The sequence below is a fragment of the Ailuropoda melanoleuca genome, chromosome 2 (genome assembly GCF_002007445.2).
Source record: "Ailuropoda melanoleuca isolate Jingjing chromosome 2, ASM200744v2, whole genome shotgun sequence".
In the NCBI taxonomy this organism is placed as follows: Eukaryota; Metazoa; Chordata; class Mammalia; order Carnivora; family Ursidae; genus Ailuropoda; species Ailuropoda melanoleuca.
Window position 1 is genome coordinate 108334696 of NC_048219.1, and position 22127 is coordinate 108356822.

The 22127-nt window shown below is 38.2% G+C and overlaps 2 protein-coding genes across 2 annotated transcripts in view; both read right to left on the reverse strand.

Annotated features, from left to right (window-relative positions):
* The window catches only part of LCT (lactase), a 50065-nt gene extending 46910 nt beyond the window's left edge, over nt 1-3155 (reverse strand). The window contains exon 1 of the mRNA XM_002930273.4: nt 2516-3155. Within this exon, the coding sequence (XP_002930319.2) occupies nt 2516-3155 (640 nt within the window). The remainder of the gene's footprint in view (nt 1-2515) is intronic.
* Nucleotides 3156-8703: 5548 nt separating this feature from the next.
* MCM6 (minichromosome maintenance complex component 6) overlaps nt 8704-22127 on the reverse strand; it is a 33378-nt gene continuing 19954 nt past the window's right edge. Inside the window, 7 exon segments of the mRNA XM_002930274.4 lie at nt 8704-9177; nt 12483-12622; nt 14656-14811; nt 15804-15939; nt 17567-17728; nt 19418-19546; nt 21360-21515. Of these exon segments, the coding sequence (XP_002930320.1) occupies nt 9061-9177; nt 12483-12622; nt 14656-14811; nt 15804-15939; nt 17567-17728; nt 19418-19546; nt 21360-21515 (996 nt within the window). The 3' untranslated portion in view covers nt 8704-9060.

Below are 22127 nucleotides of genomic sequence, written 5' to 3' on the forward strand. Positions count from 1 at the left end.
GATATATTTTAAAAAGAACAAAAGGCTATCGGATTGGACTAAAAAGGGAGGGGAGACTAAGAGAGAGAAAGAAAGAAGAAAAACCACCTTTTGGAATAGGAAGGAGACTGGAAAAAGAATTTATTTTGTGTCCTGCATTATATTGGGGTAGAAAATCTAGTGATATTGATGAAACACAAAATGAAGTCTGGGAGAAATGAGCAGAAGAAGAAAAGGAAAATATGAGCTTAAAAAACAGTCTTTAGTAACCTGATGACGATTAAAAATGGAATCCGCAAACATTTTAATAACATGTTTATATAGTTTTAGAATCAAAATAAGTCTATGGAGTCTGTCTTCAAAACAAGATAGATTTTCCTTTGTTTGAGATGAACCAAGTTCAGTCTTGCCTTCTTTCAAAGTTCATTTACCCGGTGCTTCCTTAGTAGGATTACAACCAACAAACGTTTACTTGCTCACCCACCCCAAGGAGGGTTCCTTCTTTCCAAAGAATCCGGTTTCAAATTCAGCCTCTCCTCATCTCCTACCCTCTACTCCCAGCTCACTAAACTGACTGCTGGGCTTGTCGCTGTCTCCCTGCAGGGGCTCTTCTCTCCACCTGGAATCCTCTTGTCCAATCCATTTGCTTGGTCCCTTCCTTGCTGTCCTCTCTGAGGACGACCTTCCTGACACCCCTGTCTGAAATGTCCCTGCCCACACTCACACTCTTTCTTCCCTTGCCCTGCTTTCATTTTTAACATAGAAAAAATGTTTGATCTCTTTATAATCAAATACATGCAAATGAAGCATATAAGGAGATCATAGTTTTCCATTGTCAAATTTACCAATAACAAAAATGATTACATCATGGAAGACAGGCTGAGTAGGGTTAGAGCAGTTTTACAACTGTTGGTATACATGATTAAAACTTTCTGGAAGATAATTCAGCAACATGCTTTAAAGTCTTAAAGAATGCACAGTTTTTGACCCAGTAATTTCTTTTTTCTTTTCTTTTCTTTTCTTTTCTTTTCTTTTCTTTTCTTTTCTTTTCTTTTCCTTTCCTTTTTTTTTTTTTTTAAGATTTCATTTATTTATTTGAGAGAGAGAGAGCACAAGTTGGGGGGAGAAGCAGAGGCAGAGAGAGAAGCAGATTCCCCGCTGATCATGGAACACTACATCAAAAACTAAGGATGTTCTATATGGTGACTAACATAACATAATAAAAAATTATTACTTAATTAAAAAAAAAAGATTCCCCTCTGAGCAGGGAGCTTGATGTGGGGCTTGATCCCAGAACCTTGAGATCATAACCTAAGCCAAATGCACTTAACAGACTGAGCCATCCAGGTGCCCCATGACCTAGTAATTTCAATTCTAAGAATCAGAAGGAATTCATCGGAAGGTAGGCAGAGGTTTATATATAGGAACATTCACTGCAATGTAATTCATAATGGTGAAAATTAAACTTATGTATAGAATAACATATATGGGGCGCCTGGGTGACTCATTTGGTCAAGCCTCTGCCTTCGGCTCAGGTCGTGATCCCAGAGTCCTGGGATCGAAATCCCACATTGGGCTCCCCGTGAGCAGGGAGTTTTCTTCTCCTTCTAACCCTCCCCCTTCTCGTTCTCTCTTGAATAAATAAATAAAATCTTTAAATAAATAAATATTGCTCTCATTTATATATATTATTTTATTTTTTAAAAAATATTTCATTTATTGGGGCACCTGGGTAGCACAGTCGTTAAGCGTCTGCCTTCGGCTCAGGGCGTGATCCTGGCGTTCTGGGATCGAGCCCCACATCAGGCTCCTCTGCTGGGAGCCTGCTTCTTCCTCTCCCACTCCCCCTGCTTGTGTTCCCTCTCTCGCTGGCTGTCTCTCTGTCAAATAAATAAATAAAATCTTTTTAAAAATTTATTTATTTATCTGAAAGAGAGAAATAGCAAGAGAGAGCACAAGCGGGGAGGAGATTACTTCACCTAGTAATTTATTAAAATCACTAAGGTACTGGTCCCGCCCAAACTTACTGTATTAGAACCTGAATCAGAATTAGCTTTCAAGAAGGAATATGGACAATTGCAATTACGTTCTTCTCACTACCTATCAGTATATCACTATTTTGTCTGTCTTCTTTGCTGGAATGAAAACTTCAGCTGGAATGCATAACTTGCTTTGCATGAGCAAAAGGGGAGACTGAGGAAGGACAGGCAATCTGGAAGCCTTGGAGAGCCAGGGAGGTAGGACTGGAGAAGGAAGGGCAGAAGGATACTACATGGTGGCCCAGACTCGAGACTGGGGAAGGAGTGCTTAAAACATATTTTCAAAGGAAATCCTGGGCACTATGTGATATAAGCTACCTCTGCCTCTGTCCATTGGGAAGCTTCCAGTACAATGTTATCTTTTCACTAATGAATACATATGACAAGATTATTGAAGGGGAGTGGGAAGACATGCCACGTACTGCTTTACGGAGGTTGCGGGAAGGTGGGTAATGAAGGCTGCTAGTGGGTCAGCCATCAGGGTTGTGTGTACTTACCTTGAGAAGCATATTTTTCATGGTAAATCTCATAGGCTCTTCTGTGGGCATCCGTGAGGGTCTGGAGACGTGAAGATCTTGATTCCTGTTGGGGAAGCTCTTTTATCACCTCCTCCAAGTCACTGAATGTGAACCAGATTTTGACCAGGTCCCCAAAGGAGTGGAAGGCGAATGTGGCATAGTCTGCGAAGAGATCAGCAAAGACTTCACTTCTCTGGACAGTGCTGGCGGGGAGGGTCTGGTGATGCAGAACGACCAGGGGCTGAAGCTGCGCCATCTTGAGGGTCTCAAGGAATCGCCGGTAGCACTGCACTGTTTTGGTGTCTGGGTTCTTGGAGCTTCCTGCTGGGAGAAGTTGTGCCCACGGCAGAAATACTTTATAATGGGTGATCTCACTGGCATGAACACTACCGAAGTACTCTGGCAGGAAAGCAGGCAGTGGTTGTTGACAAACATAAATGCTTTTGTCCTCTGCTGTACAATTAGAACCCTGGGTTCCCAATGGACCGCTCAGGTTGTACAGCAAGTCATTGGTGAGAGGACCAGCCGCTGAAATGAAGTTTCTATCAGATTTCCAATCTAACCCCCAGCATGAAAAGCTTAGGAGGACAATAAAGACTGAATTCCAAGCCAGCTCCATTTTCGAGGACCTGTTAGGAAGTATATGGAGTCCTTACTTTATAACAACAGCTAGGTTGTAAAATGCTAAGTGATTATTAACACTTAATATTTAACTGGGTTATCTATGGTAATGAGATCAGTACACGACTTACCAGCATAATATCAAAAATTTCAAGACCATAGAGATAACACAAAAACCTCAAACATCACACATAATTTAAGCAGATGAACCTGGAAAATGTCTGAAGGGGAAAAGTTCTCCATGTTTTTTGCTTAATTACAAATTATTTCAAAATTCATTTACATAATAGAAAAAAGGCAAGTCCCTTGTCAAGCCTTTTTTCCACCTTAAAAATTTGTAACTAGGGGTGCCTGGTTGGCTCAGTTGTTAAGTGTTGGGCTCTTGGTTTTGGCTCAGGTCACGATCTTGGGGTCCTGGGATCGAGCCCCAAATTGCGCAGAGCACTCAGCACAGAGTCTGCTTGAGATTCTCTCCCTCTCCCTCTGCCCTTCCCCCTGCTCTCTCTCTAAAATAAAATCTTTTAAAAAATTATGAAACTTAAAGAAATATATATAAGTAAATGACTAACACCTTGTGTAAAGGATTCAAATATAGAAACATGAAAAACCTGCAAATTCCCCTTCCCTAATCCTCCTTTCCTTTCTCAGGTAAGGAAGGAAAACTGCTCAAAACTGCTTCCTTCCAGTTTTCTTTCTTTCTGTAGTTTAATGGTTATTCAGGAGTCAGAATGCCTGGGTTTAAATCTTATCTGGTGAAAGTTACTTCATTTCTCCATGCTTCTGTTTTCTCATTGGTAACAATGGTGAACAGGTAAATTGTGAGAATGAAATGAGATCATTCTTTAGCATGTTTAGAACAATGCACCTCAATGAATGCTATTACTAAATATATATACAAGTGCAAACATATGTAAGTGTATAACATTTTAAACATAATTTAATATATATGGGATTATGCCTTATGCATTGTTCCTCGGATTTCTTTTTTTCCACTTAACAGCTTCTGGAATTCTGTTTGTATCAGAATATATAGAACCACTTCTTTTTAACAGATGCATAGCACACATAAGGATGTACCCTAATTGAACCTCTAGTATATAGAACACTGGTTAATCCCTAATTTTAATGTGTTGCAAATGAATATCTATATCTATACATCATTGTCTATATGTATGACCATTTCAAGACAGAGTCTTAGAAATTAAGTTCCAGACTCAATATTATACACATTTAGAATTTTGATTGAAATCCAAATAGTCTTCCAAAATAGGCTTCTTCAAATTTAAATCCTACCTAATGTTAGAAGGATGCCTAAATCTCTGCTTTGCTAGCACCTGTTATAAAACTTCACATTTTTGACACTTTGAAAGATGAAAATATTATCTCCTTGTTGATTTCTCATTTTTCTGTTTAGAGGGGATAGTTAGCTGTTCATGTTATACCATATATGTGTGGGTTTATTTCTGGGCTATTTTGTTCCATTGACCTGTGTGTGCATCTGTTTTTAGGCCAATACCATACTATTTTGATTACTACAGCTTTGTAATACAGTTTGAAATTAGGGAGTGTGATACCTCCAGCTTTGTTTTTCTTTCTCAAGATTGTTTTGGCTGGTCAGGGCCTTTTGTGTTTCCATATACATTTTAGAATTGTTTGTTCTATTTCTATGAAAAATGCCATTGGAATTTTGATAGGGATTACATTAAATCCATAAATTGGGTAGTATGGACATCTTAACAATGTTAATTCTTCCAATTCATGAGCATGGAATATCTTCCCATTTATTTGTATCTTCTTCAATTTACTTCATCAATGTCTTATGGTTTTCAGAAAACAGGTCTTTCACATCTTTGGTTAAATTTATTCCTAGGTATTTTATTCTTGATGCAATTGTGAGATTTTCTTAATTTCTCTTTCTGATAATTTATTGTTAGTGTATAGAAATTCAACACATTTTTGCATATTGACTTTGTATGCTACAACTTTACTCAATTTGTTGATTCCTTCCAAGTTTTTTTGGTGGAGTCTCTAGAGTTTTCTGTATGTGATATCTTATCATCTGCAAATAGTGACAGTTTTACATCTTCCTTTCTCATTTGGATTCCTTTCATTTCATTTTCTTGCCTAATTGCTCTTGAACTTCTAGTACTATATTGAATAAAAGTGGTGAGAGTGGGCATTTTGTCTCCTTCCTGACCTTAGATGAAAAGTTTTCAGCTTTTCGCCATTTGAGTATGATGTTAGCTGTGGGCTTGTTGTAAATGGCCTTTATTATGTTGAGGTACATTCCCTCTACACCCACTTTGTTGAGTTTTTATCATAAATGGATGTTGAATTTTGTCAAGTGCTTTTTTCTTCATCTACTAAGGTGGTCATATGATTTTTGTCCTTCATTTTGTTAATGTGGCGTATCACATTGATTGATTTGGAGATGTTGCACTTTCCTGGAACAAATCCCACTTGAACATGGTGTATGATCCTTTTAATGTATTTTTAAATTTGGTGTACTAATATTATGGTAAGGACTTTTGCATCAGTGTTCTTCAGAGACATTGCCTGTAATTTTTTCATTTGGTGACCTTGTCTGATTTTGGTATTAGGGTAATGCTGGTCTTGTAAAACAAGTTTATGTGTTCCCTTCTCTCTTATTTTTTGGAAGGACTGGCATTAATTTTCTTCAAATGTTTGGTAGAATTCACTATTGAATCCATATAATCCTGGACTTTTGTTTGTGGGAGGTTTTTGATTATTAATTCAAACTCCTTATTAGTAATTGGTCTGTTCAGATTTTCTATTTATGACTTAGTCTTGGTAGGTTGTATATTTCCAGGAATTTATTTTTTCTAGGTTGTTCTATTTGTGTACAATTGCTCACAGTAAGTCTCTTAAGGATCCTTTGTATTTCTGTGCTATCAGTTTTAATGTCTCTCTTTGGATTTTGAGTCCTCTTTTTTTCTTGCTGAGTCTAGTTAAAGGTTTATCTTTTTCCTCTTTTCAAAAACCAGCCGTTTCATTGAGCTTTTTTATTGTTATTTCAGTCTTTATTTCCTCTGTTATTTCCTTCCTTCCACTAACATTTGTTCTTTTCTAGATCTTTGAGATGTAGGTTAGGTTGTTTGAGATGATTCTTGATGTAGCTATTTATCCCTATAAAGTTGCCTCTTAGGGACGCCTGGCTGGCTCAGTTGGAAGACTGTGTGACTCTTGATCTCGGGGTAATGAATTTGAGTCCCATGTTAGGTGTAGAGATGACTTAAATCAATAAAACAAAAAAAATAAGTTCCCTCTTTGAACAGCTTTTGCTGCATTCCATAAATTTTTATATGTCGTATTTCCATTTGTCTCAAGGTATTTTAGAATTTTGGTTTCTTCTCTGAAATTGGTTGTTTGGTAGCATGTTTAATCTCTGCATACTTGTTGATTTGCCAGTTTTTTTTAAGGTTTTACTTATTTGAGTGAGAGAGAGAGATTGAGAGAGTGAGTGGGAGGAGGGGCAGAGGGAGAAGCAGAGTCCCTGTGGAGCAGGGAGCCCGACACCAGACTCAATCCCAGGACCCTGGGATCACAACCCGAGCCAAAGGCAGATGCTTAACCAACTGAGCCACCCAAGCGCCTCCCGTTTTCTTCTGTAATTGATTTCTAGTTTCACACTATATTACGGTCAGAATAGATGCTTGATGATTTCAACCTTCTTAAATTTATTGACTTATTTTGTTGCATAACATGATCTGCCTCGGAGAATGTTTCTTGTGTGCTTAAGAACGTGTGTTGTTACTTTGGGATGGACTATCCTGTAGAAGCCTGTGGAGTCCATCTGTTCTAATAGGTCATTTAAAGTCAATGTTTCCTTACTGGTATTTTGTCTGGATTATCTATTCATTGATCAAAGTGGGTACTTAAGTCTCCATTACTGTATTGCTACCTATTTCTCCCTTTAGGGTGTAATACCTGCTTTATATATTTAGGTACTCCTATGGCTGTATTTTTTTCCGTGTGTTCTGGAGGTTATTTCCATTTCAAACATACAGGTTTATCCCATTTTTGTTTATCTACAGTACAGTTGTACCACAACTTATGCAGTCATTTCCTTATTGATGGGTATCTGTGGGGATTTCGTGGGAAATATATTATAGATCAGTTAAAACATTCAAGTCTTCCCATTCAGAAACATGTTGTGCCTATCCAACTATAACACTTGTTTAATTTCTTCATAAGGATCTTTTACATGCTCCATCATCCATTAGCCACTTGACCTCCTTGACAAGTAACATGTAGGAGAAAAGGGTGTGTGGAAATACAAGCACACTTACTCAGACATAAAAAAACTGGGGCTTTATTTCTAATGACCTCACCTTGCCCTGGAAGCCCCTATTAAAATGGCAAAATTGGTAACAGGAGCATTCATCAAAAAACTCATCTTTCCTACGCTTCAAATTTCCCTTTAGGTAAGTATTTGATCAAATTACAGTTCAATTTTTTGTCAGGCTGTTTCTTTCAGGATCTCCCCATCTCATTTTATCATGTTGGGAGTCAGTGCAGAGAGGGGCTCTTTCTTGCTGTCCAGAGTTTCTTGCTGTCCCTGTTACTGAATGTCCTGCCTATTGTCTGCGCCTTCTGCTAGCATCTCCTAACTGCCTCAAAAGGAGGCTTGATATCCTATACCCCGAGGTTTCCTCTTCCCAACAGCTTCTACTTAATTAGGAACATACCTTTGAAGTCTGCATCTGCTAACTGTGCAATTTCTCTATTCATTCCCAGTCCTCCTCACCGTATTGTTTTCAAGCCATTGGAGAGTGAAGTTATTATTAGTGAACACACATACAACGTAAACATTCCCTAACTGGTCTTGCAGGCCCCCAAATGCCATCTGTTGTTAAAAGGTGCAACAGTGCGAACTGCTACATCATGAACATCCTAATGATGAAAAAGTACAATAAACTTTTAATTTTTATAAACAGTCTTAAAAAATAAAACACAGAACTGGGATTAACCTTGGAAAGTAATCTCCAAAGCCCCTTATCCATCATACTAACTCTAATAAGGACTCCTTACAGGAACATAATCCTAGAGGCTTGTAATGCTATATACTTCCACCCACCTGCCCCACATTAAACAAAAAGGGGAACGACTCATGTTTGTGAGTACAGCTGCTCCCCGCAACCCCCGAATAATTCAAGTTTGAACTGTGTGGGTTCATTCATACATGGATTTTTTTCAATATATTGAAAAATTTTTAGAGATCTTCAACAATTTGAAAAAATTTGTAGACAAACCGTATAACCTCGAAATACTGAAAAAAGAAAAAGTATTACTTTAAGAATACTATAATACATGTAACATACAAAATATGTGCTAATCGACTATTTATATTATCAGTAAGGCTTCCAGTCAACAGTAGGCCATTAGTAGTTAAGTCTTTGGGAAGTCAAAAGTTATACAGATTTTTGACTGGGGGATCTGGTGCCCCCAACCTCCATGTTATTTAAGGGTCAACTGTAGATGAAAGCAGTAATTAGAGAAGGGAGGAATTAAATCCAATAGACAACTGCAGAGCACATTACTTTATTCTGATGAAGAAAAGCAGCAGTTGGCGATTGTAAAAAGTTATTCACATACCATAAAAGTAATAGACCTTTTCTTATATGTGTGAAAACAAGGTCTTGGTTACAGAAACCACACACTGGGTTCCAACTTCATTTAGACAAGAAACATAGCTTACGTTAATATAAAAGTATATTACAGGAATGTGCCATATAGGACACCAACTAGATTATTATTCCTCAAAATAAATCTTCCTGAAGCCTTGCTGCCAGAAACATTTCTCTTGCTAGTAGAGTTACATCTGGACTCCAGGCCAGGAAGTAGGGGCCACAGTCTCTCAGTTATTAGTTACTTTCAGTATCTCAATCTTCAAGCAAGTAATTAGGGTTAACTACCAAGTAGGGATCTTCTTCGTAGCTCTCACTTCCTTCTGTGGAGCCTTTCAATCCAGCTTGGGTGAGCTCAATTAGAACATGATCCTGTGAACACAAACATTTGTCCTCAGGTCTCCAGCGGTATTGTAAAAATGCCCCCATTCATAGAACCTGACCCTTCTGAGTGTTTGCTACTAGCACTCCTCTTCAAAAGGACTTACAAAAAGGACTATCCCTTAAAATCTTTACCAAGATTCTGTTAAACTCCTTTCCCACTAGGATACAGACCTTTTCATACCATAAACCTTTTTTTAGAAAAATTACAAAATATATAGATAAGCTCAACAGACACTGATTTTAGTAAGGTTTCCTGGCATACTACAGCTTGTAAATATAATTTCAAAAAAGATAAGATAGGGGCGCCTGGGTAGTCCAGTCAGTTAAGCGTCTGTTGGCTCAGGTCATGATCCCAGGGGGATCGAGCCCCTCATAGGGCTCCTTGCTCAGCGGGAAGCCTGCTTCTCCCTCCCTCTGCCTGTTGCCCCCCTGCTTGTGCTTTCTCTGTCTCTCCCTGTCAAATAAATAAAATCTTAAAAAAAAAAAAAGATAAGATATAATGCATGAATTTTAAGATTATGCAACTGTGTAAAATCCTTTGATAAATACGCTTATCATTCTGTTTATCACTCTGATAAAAGTTTTAATTTTACTTATGTTAATTTTTAATCACTGGCCACTGAACTCTTTCATATACCATCCATTCATAAGTAGAATCTAAAGATAATTAACATGGAAAAATTTTCGCTATGAGCTATGAGCTAGTAAAAAAGGGAGAACATGCCATATGTACCTAAAATACCCAAACAAATGAGGGGCACCTGGGTGGCTGAGTTGCTTAGGCATCTGACTCTTGATTTCCGCTCTGGTCATGATGTCAGAGTTGTGACCATCAAACCCTGCATCAGGCATGGTTAAGATTCTCTCTCTCCTCCCTTTGCCCCTCTCCACCCCTTGCCCCCCAGGGCATGTGTGTTCTCTCTCTAAAAAAACAAAACAAGACAAACCCACAAAGGAGAGGGACTTCCAGCCAAGCCCATAGAGAACTCAGGAAACAGTGATTTGATCCAAAGAAGGCAGAAATGTCCCACAGTATGAGCACTATCGTTCGCTAAGAGGGAATGGACACATTCAAGAGCTCGCTTTATGTACTAACACACCCTCACAGGGAGAACACTTCATCAGCACAATATTAATTTCTCTAGTCTTTTGTAGTGAGCTAGCTCAGGTGGTGTAAACTTAAAAAGGTAGCCCCAGTTCAGATCAGCTAATTTCACCAGGTGTCCCAATGTGGATTTCTTGTGTGGGTCATTTTATCTTACACTAATCCCAGGAGACACTAGGGAGGGAAGGGCTGGCCTGGTGCAAACACACTGCCCAGAACTAGAAAGACCTCTGAATGCACACCACCCCAATCCAGCTTTATTTTCATAGGTATTATTTATTAAATTCTGATCTGAGTAGCTATTCTCAACACCCCCCCAACACACAACCACCTATAATCATACACTCACATATACTTCCACAAGTAAATGACTTTTCAGATGACACAACCCTGATATGTGACACCCACAGTATTTATATAGTGGACACTGTAAAGTGAACTACAAGACAACTGAATCTGCCATTTAAACAGAAAAATTCAATCATTCAACAAATATTTGACCTCTCTATGGGCCAGACACCACAACAGATCCTGGGGATATAGTAGTTAACAAAACAAAGTCCCTGCCCTCTTGGTGCTTGTATTCTAATGAGACAAACTGAACACCTACTGCCAGACAATGATAAGCACTATGAAGTAATATGAAGCAGGATTAGGGAGTGATACCGAGGAGGCTCTTCTTCTGACAGGCCAGGCAAGAACCACCTCTTTGAGAAGGCAACATTTGAGCAGATATCAGAATGGAAGAGGGAAATGGGTAAAGAGACAAAAGACAAGTCAAAGGTTTTCATGTTTTGGTGTGTCTAAGAATAGGGACAAGGCCAGCAGCACTGAGTAGCAACAGGAAGAGTCCTATGCAAGTGATCTGATTGTGTAAGTTTTGCAGGCCATGGTATGGAGACTGGATTTTATTGTAAACATGAGGGAAGAACTGGAAGGCAGGGCACTGAAACATTTTTATTTGTTAAAAGATCTGTCTGGCTGCTGGACACAGAGCCAGTGCAAAGGAGGGCAGTCAGGAGGCTCCTGTGAAAGTCCAGGCATGGTAGCTAAAGATGTGAAGGTGGGGAGAACAGAACACAGAACACACATACTGAAGGCAGGGCTCACAGAGTTTGCTGCTAAAAGAAGCTATGAGGGGAAATTGGAATTGGATGATTCTAAGATAGAAGGCTTAGAATAAGTAAATGGGAACACTGTGGGGGGAGGGGGAACTGTTTTGAACACACTAAGTGTGAGATGCCTATAGTTCACAAGCAGGCAGCTGGCTAGATATCTGGAATTTAGAGGAGAGGTGAGAGCTAAATCTGGGAGTCATCAGTGGATGGGTTTAAACTCACAGAACCAAATGAGATCACTCAGGTAATCAATGTAAAGAGAAAAGAGGTCTGAGGACTGAGGACAGCACTCCACTTAAAAAGTTATAAGACTTGAGAAAAGAGACTAAGAGGAAATAACCAGCAAGACAGGAGAAGAGCCAGGAGAATATGGCGACTTAGAAGGAGCAATCAATAGTGACAAACGCTACTGACAGGCTGAATACAGAGAATGACCAACTGATGTGAGTAGGGAGGAATATGCCTGTAATGGTCCCATAAGAGAGTGGGAGAAGTCACAGCACTGGGCAGTGCCAGTGTGAGGTTGGTAAGACGCAGTAATGAACAGTCTGCTTGAGATTAGTGGTCATGAATTTAAAGCAGGACATGGCCCATGGTTGTATGCCTTTCTCCAGATACTTTTAACTGCTTGGATGCAGTAGAGTGAAAGATTTACATTTAACCAAGGCTGGGGTTTCACCAATCAAGTAGAACAGAGAGACTACAGCTTAAAGTTTGAGAAAAGAATGATCATTGGGACAGACCACATGTAGGCTGGGTGATATGGGAGATGAGGATATGGGGAAGAGGAAACATAGAAAACAAGAGGTAAGGATCAGAATACTTGTAGGTTTATAGTTAAGGGAATAGAAAACATAAGACCCTAAATCCACCTTCCCAGATTTAACTTAGGTTCTGCTTGTTTCAGCAGAGGAAGAAGTCAATTAACTGCTGTAAATTCTCTTTTTTACGACTCACAATTGTGACTAGATCCCAAGAATTCAAAATAAATGAACATTTATAAACCTGCAGATGTGAGGCATGGACTCCCTCTATCATTAATAATCATGCAAGAGTAGTTCTGTACGTACATAGTGGGTGAGTCGATGAATGACTTTCTCTATGATTCTCTTTTTATTTATAAGTTCCTCTTCAGAATCTATTTCCGATTCCATTTCCTTCAAGTACCAGTTAACAAGCTCACTCCTCTTTAATGCCGACTCATCCTCTTCTGCAACAAAAAATATATTTCAAGAGGATTAAATTTTCCTTCTAGCAAATTGTACTGCCAATCCTTGGGGTTTGCATACACAATAAGATAATGTACAGATTAGATAACCGTCAACCTGTCAGAAAGCGTATCTGCTGAAATAAGATTTGCAATGTTCCAGCGTAAGCCTGAAATAACCTGTCATATTACTTGTATTAAAGTATGCCTCACTTTATCCTGAGGAAAAAAATCTAATAAAATAGAGATTGTAAAAAACAAGTTTCTTAAAGCTATTAAGATTTCAAAGTATGAAGGTGTTTCCTTCACCTTCTATGCTTCATCACCCATGGGAACGTTTGCCAATAGCAACTGAAAGCATCAATTAGCAACAGCAAACAAAACTTCTTAAACCTAACTTTTCCTCTGTGGAACAAGGAAGACTTTACACAGCTGAGATCAACCAAGAAGTGAACCGTTGGCTTTAACTCAAAGTAAAAAATTACCAATTTATTTCAGCAAGGTCTATCTATACTGAATGACTGTCTACTTCTTAAAAAAGAGTCCAAAGCAGAACTCTAAAGTCACAAGAAAAGTTGGAACTTGGATAATATAACCACTACAGAAACAAAGTATAATGAAAGAAAACTACTTAGGCTTGAATCTAGGTATTCCTAATAAAACAAAAAATCAAAAATAAGAAAATTCTAGCTTTACTGACAATGCCTTTGAAGAGTTTTATTATGGGTGTACTGAAACTTCATTATCTAAATATTCTTGGTAAGTGAGCTTCCTGGTTTAAAGTCGTACTCCCTGTGGGGGGTGCCTAGGTGCCCTGGGATCCGGCCCACATCAGGCTTCCTCCTCGGCGGGGAGCCTGCTTCTCCCTCTGCCCCTCCCCCCAGCTTGTGCTTGTGCTTTCTCTCCCCCCAAAATAAATAAAATCATTAAAAATAATAATAAAGTTGTGCTCCCTGTGTTAGACTAGAGAACAGACATCCAGCTGAAGACTGAGAATTCATAACTTACTTGATTGGGTGAACAGTATCTTTTTTTTTTTTTTTAAAGGAAGACACAGCAGAATTTATCTGTGGAAGGCAGATAGTGTCTGGGTGCTAACCATATCTGTTTCATTAATGGTTTGCCATGTTTAAAATTCAGATGCATGATAAAGAGAAAAATGAAATACAATGTGAATACAAGAACATGTGAGCTCCCAAATGCTTTTTAGTGAGAAGACGGTTTGGCTAACACCTGTCTGTCCTAGTCACCTTTTTACTGCCTTCTCTCCTTCCTCCAATTGGCCTACAGTTCCAAGGAAACAGGGGCAAAAACTACAGGGCTCAAATCTTTAGTAAGCTAAGACAATCTCTCTATTCTCTTCTTCCATCACAGACAGGACACTGTGATGAGAGAATATGTCTGGAAGCCAGCATTTTGGGACTCTGAAGTAAAAACTACCTGATGGCTAACTACCAAATTAAAGTTTAAGTTCACCCCTTGATTTCATAATTTTTCCTTCTGCCTTGGGGTTAATTATAGGCATGTTAGAATAGCACAGTAAAGCAGTCAAGGTAGAAGTTACTAGTGTCTAGATATCATACTTTACCTATGGAGAAATGAGGATTTTACTTCATTTTTAGTATAGAATAAGCTGGGCTATTATGGCCCTTTCAGTTCAATTACTCGCCTATGAAATAAATAACCTAGAGTCCACCCAATTCAAAAGCTATTCTAAGGAACAGTGATTTTGCATCTGTATAAACATTTGCTAAGTGCTTCTTTAACATATTATCAGGTCCCAACTTCTGCGTCTCAAAAATATTAAAATAGGTCAAGGACATTAAACAAATGACCTTTGTCTGGCAATGAACTTATGGGTAAATGTCCAGACTGTCAGATGTACTGATATCCCAAAGACTTTCTTTGCCGAAGTGAGCTCGTGAAACAATTTATTATCTCTTCTGACAAAACAGAGTCTTTAGCAACAGAAGTGGTTTATGCAAATACAACTTACATAATGACTGAGCATGTACGCACACCAGGTACAGCCTTACCTTCCTCCATCTTTCTGAGGTGAAGCACAATAAGGTTAGAGATTCGGCAGTACTCCGGGAAGCTCAGCCTTAAGGAGGCTTTAGGAACCAAATCTTGGTTTACGTCTTCACTGTGGCCATTGATTCCATTCACAGGAGCAGGGCTGTCAACATGACCTAAGTGAAATATCAACCATCTGAATCTTATTTTTGTGCCTCCAACACTCCCATATCAAATGTTTGTAAGTATACTACTTCTATTTTAATACTAATTTCTAAACAAGCATATAGTTATACTCAGTATTTAGTAATTTTACAAATAATTTAGAAGCAAATTTGTAAATGCTACTAGTGAAGACAAAAACTTAATTTGGGAGGGCGCCTGGGTGGCTCAGTTGGTTAAGCATCTGCCTTTGGCTCAGGTCATGATCCCAGGGTCCTGGAATCGAGTCCTGCATCAGGCGCCTTGCTCAGTGGGGGGGTCTGCTTCTCCCTCTTCCTCTGCTGCTCCCCCTGCTTGTGCTTGTTCTCTCTGACAAATAAATAAAGTCTGAAAAAACAAACAAATTTCGAAGGGGGTGCTTGGGTGGCTCAGTCGGTTAAACGTCTGACTCTTGATTTTGGCTCAGGTCATGACCTCACGGTTGTGAGATCGAGCCCCGTGTCGGACTCCATGTGTGGAGCCTCCTTAAGATCCTCTCTGCCCCTCCTCCCTCCTTATGTGAGTGCACTCTCTCTCAAACACAACACAACAAAACAAAAAACAAAAAACCTAATGTGGAAGGAATGGGAAGGATGGCAGATATAAAGATTTCATGATCTAAAAGTTCACTTGTAGTATCATACACAAAATTTAAAAATCTGGTATTTGTCTGGTTCAGTGTACTCAAGAACATGTGTTTAATTCAAAAGCAAAATAACACTATATAAAGCTGGGGAATTAGGTCCACTCTCACCATTTTGGTGTATTTTCTTTCAGTCCTTCAAGCATATATGCTTTATATTAACTATTTAATTGTATTTTACTTTGTACATAGTACAATTCGATATCCATTTTTTCCCTTTTGCTAGATAGATTTCAAAACTATCAACAAGTACACTTTTACCATAACATCTTAGAGAACATTTTGGTCCCTAACTCCAGAACAGTAAACAAGTAAGTGTCTCACCGCTGATGCCATCTGGGCCTTCATCTACCTCCATCTGGGCCTCTTCTTCTTGATCTAGATTAACATCAGGTGTTTCCACACGGATGATTGACTTATTCAGTAACCTGAAAGCTTCCTTCACATGTTTAGGCTGGACCTAAACCAATCGAGATGAAGTAAATCAGAAAGTCAGTGTTCTTGATATACCAGATTTTCTCCATACCAAACCATGGTGGCATTTTAGTTTTCTCCCACACACATAAAACACGAGTTAACACCATAAATTCACCAGAATGGCTTAAAAGGACTCATAATATATAGTATTGGAAAGAATGTAGAACAACTTTCATTCACTGCTTGTGGGAATATAAACTGATACAACCACTGTGGAAAAAAGCATTTTGGCAGTCTTTACTGAACTGAACACATGTACAACCTATGACAACAATTCCACTTCTAGGTGTATACCCAACAGAAATATACACACACATGTATACCATATAGACCAAAAGACATGCATATCCCATAGAACCCAAACTGGAAACTATCCAAATATCCATTAACAGAAGAATAGGGGAATCATTGTGATATACTGACGGAATATTACACAGCAATGAAAACGGGCAAACTACTTCTACACAAAACCTGGATGATATCTGATAGTGTTAATGCTGTATGAAAACCAGACACAAGGGTGGACATATTCTATGACTGTGCTTATATAAAGTAATGGTTATCCTTAAATCCTCACGTATATGGTCAAATTATTTTTGACAAGGGTGTCAAGACCACTCCTTGGGGAAAGCACAGTCTCTGCAACAAATGGTACTAGGGAAACTGGGTATCTTATATATAAAAGAATGAAGTTAGACCCCTGCCTTACATCACATATAAAATTAACTCAAAATAGACTGAAGACCTAAAACTATAAAATGTACATAAGAAAACATAGGAAAAAAGCCCCAGGACATTGGATTTGATAATGGTGTCAAAAGCACAGGAAACAAAAGGGAAAAATGACAAATGAAACAATATACAATTCAAAAACTTCTGAGCATCAAGGTAATCAACAGAGTAAAAAAGGCAACCTACAGAATGGGATAAATTATCTGCGTATTATGTATCTGATAAGGGATTAATACCCAAAGCATATAAATACCCACGTTCATTGCAGCATTATTAACACCACCCAAGAGGTGGAAGTGACCCAAATGTCCACTGATGGATCAATGGATAAATAAAATATGGTACGCAGTATACCCCCTTATTCTCAGGGATTATATTCCAAGACCCCCAATGGATGCCTAAACTGCAGACAGTACTTAACCTTACATAAACTGTTTTTTCCTATCCATCCATATCTATGATAAAATTTAATTTATAAATCAGGTACAATAAGAGCTTAACGATAACTAACAATAAATGGAAAAATTACAACAATATACTGTAATGAAAGTTACATGAATGTGGTCTCTCTCAAAATAACTTACTGTATTGTACACACCCTTGTGATGTGATGATGCAGCTTTAGGCCACTACTGACTTTCGGATAATACTTTGGAGGGTCACCTACCTCTTAATGGTGACTCACCTCTATATGGACTCTATATTCTATGACATAATTGTTTCATCATATTCAATAAATGCTTAACAGCAAACTTCAAGGGAGAAATCCTAGCACTGTGTATCTTAAGAGCACTCAACTGTTATACCAAAGACAAAAACATGCTTATAAACCAACAATCAATTGCTCTTTCCTCCCATTATTAAAGTGACTTTGATACCTCGTCACAGCAGTGCATTCGAGCCATTGCTTCAGACAGACGGATCATGCTCTCAAGTTGTCGCACCGTAATCCTCCATGAAGACTTGGTTACTCCAGAGCCATCCCTCTGGCGGAGACGTTTATACTGTTCCACAATGAAGTCCTCTGACTCTTTAGAAATCTGTTTCAGAACAAGTCAGAGCTTTTCTACTTGATGGGAGCTGCATTAAACATAGTTTAAGAGCCTTCCAGGTAGAGACACTCTGGGGAACTGAGAGGGTCAAACTTTGAAGTCAACAAAGAATTAACACGGAAATGCATTTCAAAAGAACTAAACTAAGGTGCCTGTGAATTTCACATACTAATTTTATAAACAGGAATACAGCAGGGTATTGAAGCAAATGCCATTTCTAAAAGACGCAGAACAAGCTGAAGCAGTGGAATAGGGTGTAATGCCTCTTAAACCCAAGATGCCAAAGCTCATTAAACAAATTAATGCTCAAACTATTCTTGAAACTCATTTATGCTGTTTTGGGAAAAAGAGAGGTCTACACACACGTGCACACACACACCAGCTATTTCAGTAAACCTTATTATTTGTTGAAAAACAACAACAAAGTGAGAATAATAAAAGAATACTCAGTTTTTCAGAGCAAGGAACTCAGCCTATTAAGGAAGCACGCCAAGGTCACACGGCTGGTACACAGTCACAGAGAACAAAAGCCTCCTTACACATACGTGACCAATAACCCTTAGTTTTAAATGCCTCATTAAGCTTCTTTCAGGACAGTGAGAATCAATCCCAGTATTATGGATAATCAGTGAAGATGACAGATAATTAAAATCTAAGGGCAACTCCCAAAAGTTGAGCCAGACAATAGTGTAAAACCCTGACCCAGAATCAAAAAATTTTTTTGGTATTCTATTTTAGGAAAATGTTAAACAAAACCAATGGACTAAGAAGTCTACTTTAAAAATAAATGTCCTTGGGGCACCTGGGTGGCTCAGTAAGTTAAGCATCTGCCTTTGGCTTAGGTCATGATCTCAGGGTCCTGGGATCGAGCCCCGTATCAGGCTCCCTGCTCAGCGGGGAGCCTGCTCCTCCCTCACCCTCGCCTCCCTACTCCTGTTCTGTGCCCGCTCGCTCTCTCACTCAGGTTCTCTCTTTCTCGAGTAAAATAAAAAAAACCTTTAAAAAAATGTCCTGGATCCAGGACAGATTCAATTAAATGAACTACATCAATCACTGTAAAATATTAAGCCATATTCATCACAATGACCTAAAGGAATCCATATTTTTCCTTAGAGAAAGATTCAAGAACATTCAGTAGACTACTGATTTGAGCTCATATGATTCTTAGGAATAGTGGCTGAAATAAAAGTATGTCCTACTTTATTTGGTTATCCAAAATTCTTCATCCATAAAAATCTTTTTATTAGCATCTAACAAGTAGAAGAAAATTATGCATATTTTTAGAAAATTTCCTCTTTTCAACTCTGAAGAAACAGTGTTCTCAAAACAGAAAACCTCAAAAAGGGGGCACCTGGGTGGCACAGTGGTTAAGCGTCTGCCTTCAGCTCAGGGCGTGATCCCAGCGTTATGGGATCGAGCCCCACATGGCTCCTCCGTTAGCAGCCTGCTTCTTCCTCTCCCACTCCCCCTGCTTGTGTTCCCTCTCTCGCTGACTGTCTCTATCTCTGTCGAATAAATAAATAAAATCTTTAAAAAAAAAAAAAAAAAAAAAAAAAAAGAAAACCTCAAAAAGAAAAAAACCAAAAAACCCCGAAGAAGTATAGTTCAGTTAATTTCCACAGAACCCTTTTTAATGCCCTCTTAAATGCCCTATTCCAGTACAAAAGGGTAAGTTACCTTGGGTTTAAACTGTCTTGCAAAGAGAAGATATCTCCTGATATCATCAAGGGAATAGACACGATCAATCGAATCCTCAATTCTTGAATGCAAGTCTACTATACGCCTGGCAATAGCATAATCTGTAACCTAATTCAAAAGAAGAAAATCACTTCGGTCAGTCACAACAATATCCACTCCAGATTATCGCTGGCATTAATAAATTATTTATAGCTAAAAACAAGCTCTAATATGCCACCAAAAGCTGTATTAACGGGTACCAAGTTTCTGAGCAAAGTATGGTACCAGTTTCTTTAAAATCAAAAGTTAAATGCATACCTTTGCCCCACTCTAAGAATATTCCTGAAGGAATTAACTGACTTTAACAACAACAGCAGAATTAAGATTTCTAGGGTGCTTTGTATATGGCAGGCACTGTTGCCTTAAGTGTGTCTAGAAGCATTAACTCATGTAACCTCACAAAAATCTTACCAGGTAGGTAATATTACCCCTGTTTTAGAGTTAAGTAAATAGAGGCCCGGAGAGGTAACATAGCTTGTCTGACATCACAATACATAATGGAGCCAGGATTTGAATAGTCTAGCTTCAGAGTCTATGCTCTTAGCCACAATATTATATTGGCACTTGTGAATATATGAAGATAACCACAGAATTGTTATTAACATTGAAAAAAAAAAAGGGACGCCTGGGTGGCTCAGTCAGCTAAGCATCTGCCTTTGGCTCAGGTCATGATCCCAGGGTCCTGGGATCGAGTCCTACATTGGGCTCCTTGCTCAGCGGGGAACCTACTCTCCCTCTGCCTGCTGCTCCCCGTTTGTGCTCGCTCTCCTTCTCTGACAAATGAATAAAATCTTAACAATTCACCCAACCAAAAACATATAATTTTCTTCCCCATGGTACAAAAAAAGCCATTGATATATAGAGAAATATTAATACGTGAATAAAGGGTACATGGGTGCTACATGCACTCTTCTATTTCTTGCAGCAACTTTTCCCTAAGTTTGAAATTATTTCCAATTAAAAAGTTTAAACACTAAATTAAAGAATCACACACAAACACAAATATATGAAAATCAGACAACTACCAGCTATGAGGGTGGAGATGGTGAAGGGGGATGACTGGGTTAAATATTTATATGGATTTGTGAAGAGAAAAAACAAAACATAAAAAACTAAAAATCCCCAAACATTCACATAATGGAAGGCAGCTTTTATTTGATAATAAAGTTTTGCTATAAGCAAGAGGTAATCATTTTATTTAAAGTAGTGTAGGACTTTCACGCTCAGCAATTAACAGTATAGCCTAGAATATTAGCTTCCACACAATGTCATTTTGCACTTCTGTGCACATCTGAGTTGTGCAATGTGGCTGGATATTTAAGTCTAGGTATAAATGACTTTAATAACTAACATGTTAGAATCTAAGTAAATCCACAAGTTTATAGTTAACCTTAAAACTGTTACATAATTAGGAAAAAAATGTGATATACATTCAACTGGATGAGAGGATAAAGAAAGATAAATGACTCATGATTTGGTGGAAAACATTTCTTTGTATTCCAATTTTTTCCAAGCTCACTGAAAAAAACAAAACAAAACAACACCCAACAAAAAAAATTCCTATAAAAATCTTTAAGAGTATGGCTGGGAGTTAATTGTAGTATGTTTCCTTTTACCTCTTGAGAATTAAAAAAACAGTAACAAAAACAACAAAAAACTCAATATTCCTGAATAAAATTAAGTGGAACCAGCAATTAAAGTGACTTTATTTTGATTTTTCTTAATAAACCTTCTGCCCGATCTTGTACCATTCTGAGAGAAATGAAAGTCAGTGCGAACACATGCAACAGCGGTTCAGGAGTACATCCTACAGTCTTGTCTCCTTCAATTACTCAAACAGGAAATAAGAAAGGAAGCCAACAGTGACAGTTCACACAGTTACCTCATTACATTCATCCACAAGTATAAAGAAGAGATCAAATCGGGACATGATGGGAGCTGACAAATTTATATTTTGTTTCAAAGATTTTGATCTGTCATAGTGTCCACTGATTGGGTTTGCTGCTGCCAAAATGGACGTCCTGGCATTCAGAGTAGCCTGACCACAAAAGAAATCATTGTTACAGGTTTAAAAAGACATTTGGAATGGCCAATAAACACAGGACAAAATGCTCAATCTTACTCATAATTAACTAAATGCAAACCAAAATATTAAGGCATCACTTTTCACCTACTGAATCATCAAAATTTAAAGTATGATAATGTATGGCAAACAGGTACTCCTATATGAATGGTGGTGTTACGACACACACACACTCTTTAAGCCAGCAATCTCTTGTTAGGAATTTATCTTGCAGCTAGGTACAGGAAGATGCATGTTCAAGGATGTTTACTACAATATGGCTTGTAATCAAAAGGCTGAAAATGACCAAATGTCACTTTCTAGGAGTGTAATGAGCCAAACTGGGGACACAGACTTGAAAATCATGTGGTAAAATAAATACTAAAATGGATCTAATACGTGCTGGTACAGAAAGATTGCCAAAATAAAATTATGAAGTTAAATGAGCAAAGAATTAAGTTATATGTATTATGCTTATTTATGTATGAAAAATTTCTGAAAGGGTTGTAACTTCTCAACATTTATTGGTGATAGGAATTGCAGGGGAAGATTTCACCTTTTAATTTATATTTTACTCTACTGCTTAAA